Below are 4,042 nucleotides of genomic sequence, written 5' to 3'. Positions count from 1 at the left end.
GGATTGGAGGTTTGAATATTTTGTTACATTTGGAATCTAAGTTGTTGAATTTTTTTTGTGCATATAAGAGTTGTCTGCATTTGTAATAAACACAAAGCAATAACCAACTCAGACAAAATCAAGCAAGCAAACAATTTATAATAGTGCCATAATATTACTTGAAGCTTCATCGGGTTACAGTTAAAATTATGAGTTAATCCCAATCCTTTATCTTTAGAATATCACATGTTGTCTCTAATTCCTCGTATTTCATATGCAACAACCTTAACCTTTCTGTCAGCTCGTTGATCGATTATCCAACCAAAATTAGCCAAAAACCACACTACTGGTTTGACTATAATAAAAAGTTATAGCAGATCCGTTACTACTTGGACTAAAAGCATAAGTGGTGACCTTTTTTTAATAAAAAGAGAGACTAAACCGTTAAAAAGCGTTGGTATATAATAAATTTCTTAAACATGAATTTTATGGAAAGAAAATGGAGTTAATCAGCTTCCCTATTACTAAGATTTGAGAAAACAGCTCGCACTTGCAATGTAGTAGCAATTGTACCCCACCTATAATTGTGATTATGTCATGAAGGTTTTTAGACTTTTGATAACTATACAGCGCATAGTTACATGGTATGATGAGTCTTATTTGTCCGCGATTTTCCAGAATATCCAAAATGACAATTATAACTTTGCCTATTGTATAAGAAATTACAAGCCATATGTAGTTCCCTCTTGATGGTGTTAATTGAAATTGAAGCAGATGCAGAAATATAAAGCTACATGCTTCAAGAAAGTGTTTTTGACTACTAAAGAGTTCCATTAAATGTAGTTGGTGAAAAAAGGAAAGTAAATTATCTTTTCTTCTACGGGGGAGAATAACTACATCAAAACCATACTCGATTCACCAAAAATCGACACAAACCTCTTCTGTTCACTTTATATCAGATGAACTATGCTATTCTCGACATTAACGAGGTCATATCGGTTACAAACCACGAAATCCAAATTAAAGTCATATATAAATTAAGCAGAGTGTCATGTAGAAATAATGCATAATACATAAATATCTTTTTCATGAAAAGATATATAAAGCACCAACGTGAATGGCTCCAATAAGGACGGGAAAGAAAGCCATAAAAAAGCTGAATCCAACCAGACAAATTGTTTAGATCAGCAAAATGTTTCCATCTTAATCCTCCCACGTTTTCACGTCTGGTATACAATGCTCCTGCATAGCAAGATCCATGAGAAGAATTTAAAAAGGAATAATAGTCAGTGAGGGCAATAACTTTGTTACTCAATTTGCAGCTTTGCATGGGAAATGACTTTGATCAGTTTTCATTCTTTCTTCCATTAAAAACAAAAGATGACATGTTAGCACAAATCACATAAAGTGGTCCCTTTCCCCTTTCCTTTTCCTTCTGAGTGTTTACCATAACTGTCCAAGAAAAGAGAAATGGATAATCAGCAAAGTACTTGATAAATAAGGAACGATGCAGCATTGTGCAGTTCACGTTTGTGCTTGGTGATGAGAATTAGGAGAAGAAGATGATGGCTTGTCGGGACTAACACCATGACTCCCGTCCTGGCCTTGAATTCTAGCAGGAATGCAGAACCCTGGCAATGCATCAGACAGAAACCTGCTGCCAAAGATGGAAGCCTGTTGAATTGGTTGTGTCTTGTGATGTTCTGCGGAAGAAGCCATGGGAATGTCACTCCAAGGACGAAGTGATGGTGAGAAACTGGACTGAAGGGTCCCCCTCTGGGAATATGCAGCAGAACCACCTTGGCCTAGAAGAGCTGGTGAGTTGACCATGAACCCGGTTCTGTTCATATCGGTGCCTGCATCATTGTTCCAAGTCACAATCCTGGGGTAATTGGCTTCAAACCCCATTTGAGTTGAGCCAGAAAAGAGGGTTTGGTGATTGGAAGGTGTTTGTGTTTGGTTTGCACCTGCTTGGGACTGGCCATGAATCAGGCCCGGGTCTTGGAAGGAGTGAAGAGAAAGGCCAAGATCCTCAGTGGATGTGTTGGTTCTTGAGATTATGTCAGGAGGGTAGGTTTGGAAATTGATGGAGGAGGGGGCAGTGGTTGTGGGAAAAAAGGCTATTGCATCAGTGTCAATAGGTGAAGGAATGAAAGCTGAATGGTGGTTATCATGGTCCTCACCTAATTGCCTTTGCAGCTGAAAATTGTAACCAGAAGACTCTGATTGTTCTGCAATGGCCATGTCACCAGACCCTGCATGGTTATGGTTGTTCTCTGCATCTGCAGCGTTGGCAGTAGGGTGCCATGGAGGAAGCTCAGCGAGCTTGTCAATGGCATTCTTGGCCTTCTTGATTAGCCAGTCAACGGCCTTGCTCGGTCTGTCATACCCTAGACGGTCCTGAACATCGTAGAACTGAATTGCTGTGTGCGCTGAGAGCCTAACTCTGCGATCACGAGGACCCTTTGCAGTGTAAACCTTACTGTGCCTATCTTTTCTACCTGTGGACCGAACAATGTGCCCTCCTTGGACTTGAACAATCTCTCCCCCAGTGCTCTTCATTCCCATTCCTCAGCTTCTCTACCGTGCTTTCTGCATAGTTAGTCCCCTTTGCAGTTTCCACAACTTGATGATGACAATTGACCCCCCACTTTATATGCTCAAAATTTGTTCTCCTTTTTTGATTCTCGTGAGATTCAGATTCCTTTCCTTTTACACTTCTAATGGGTTTCTTGTAGGTTTTATTGAGGTTGGTACTTGGTGTGGTAGTATTGTAGTACTCCTAAGACTGGTTACTTGTTGAGCCTTCATCTGCAGCTACGGAGTGTGTTCTGCTTCTGCCACTGCTGCTGATCCCAAAATACCAAAACCTGCAATTGCAACCTCATTAGATTCCCTACCTACCCAATAACACTAGCAAAACGGATTGGACATGCACAAAACAAAAAAAAAGGAAAAGTTAATCTACATGCTTTCTTGGTGACTGACTCACGTGTCTGGTTTTTTATCTACTCACAACTACAAGGGAGTAAAAGGACAGAGTGAAATAGTAGATTGTTGTAGTTTGTTTACGTGTGCATCCCAAAATTTTGTGAAGGGTATGCAGATTTATTTAAACTTTCAATGACTTGAAGTGGTTGTACTGGGAGGGTAAAAACACAAACTACAATAGGACATTGAACTCTGTGACTGATCCAGCTTTTGATTTGAGCTAAGGAGATGTCACATGGGGTTGCAAGAAAGAATAGAATACGTGGATGCACAGTGAGGGAGAAATAAAAATGGTACCTGTGTGGCCTATCAGAGCTTGGTGATGCTTCTGCAAAGCGAGGCAGAGTGTGCTCAGAGAAGAGATTAAAGTTCTTTTGGTCGTTTTTAGCCCCACAAACGCAAACAAATGTGTGTACACTAATAAGGCCTTGTCACGAACCCCAACTCAAGTTCAACCAACTCCTCAGTAATATATACTCACAAGCTCTTCAACTTGTTTAATAAGTCTAGATGGATGCTATGCTATGCTATGCTAGTGATGAGCTATAATTAAGGTCATGGATGATAGAGAGGTAACTCTCAATTGCCATCTCTTCACCCACACCTTTTTAAGTCTTTGATAATGACATCTAACAGCTTTTTTCCCTTCTTTCCTATCTGTAATTTGCAGCTTCTCTATTAAGAAATGTGTGATTTCACTAAAAGGAACAACATCCACCCTCTCCTCCACTCTGCATCCTCATTACACTTTTTCTTCCAAATTAAATAATCAATGCTTCTTCAGACATTCACAACACAACAAATTTTGCTCCACAACAACAAAGGATACAACAACATGCACCAACCAGCTTGTTGCTTATCAACTACTGGCAACTTTTGCCAACTTGTTCTACCAATTAATTACCAAGAAATTTAATGCTAAACTTTTTTCTTTTGGGTACATTTTACTGCTAAAAAACTTTTAACATGGTTACATAGTCATGCGGGCTACTTGCATATCTTCTTAAATCAGTTACAAAATTAATCCTTTTTCCTTGCACTGCATTTGGGGTAAACCAGAAGTTTTCACATT

At 39.4% G+C, this 4,042-nt stretch overlaps 1 protein-coding gene across 3 annotated transcripts; it reads right to left on the bottom strand.

Moving 5' to 3' along the window:
• Positions 1 to 904: 904 nt before the first annotated feature.
• On the bottom strand, positions 905 to 3,802 carry LOC137835412 (transcription factor TCP4-like). Of its 3 annotated transcripts, none has more exons than XM_068643913.1 (3): positions 3,268 to 3,802; positions 1,470 to 2,849; positions 905 to 1,221 (listed from the first exon to the last, which is right to left on the bottom strand). In XM_068643913.1, exon 2 carries the CDS (start codon positions 2,545 to 2,547, stop codon positions 1,504 to 1,506), a length of 1,044 nt encoding a protein of 347 aa, XP_068500014.1. In that variant the 5' UTR covers positions 2,548 to 2,849; positions 3,268 to 3,802; the 3' UTR covers positions 905 to 1,221; positions 1,470 to 1,503. The 3 variants fall into 3 exon arrangements, with proteins under 3 accessions (XP_068500014.1, XP_068500016.1, XP_068500015.1); XM_068643915.1 differs by having other exon boundaries at positions 905 to 1,431; positions 1,564 to 2,849; positions 3,268 to 3,698; XM_068643914.1 differs by lacking the exon at positions 3,268 to 3,802 and adding an exon at positions 2,948 to 3,083.
• Positions 3,803 to 4,042: the final 240 nt, after the last annotated feature.

This window comes from Phaseolus vulgaris, chromosome 5, assembly GCF_000499845.2.
Source record: "Phaseolus vulgaris cultivar G19833 chromosome 5, P. vulgaris v2.0, whole genome shotgun sequence".
Classification (NCBI taxonomy): domain Eukaryota; kingdom Viridiplantae; phylum Streptophyta; class Magnoliopsida; order Fabales; family Fabaceae; genus Phaseolus; species Phaseolus vulgaris.
Note: the sequence above shows the minus strand (reverse complement) of the source record. Positions and strands in the feature narration are given on the sequence as shown.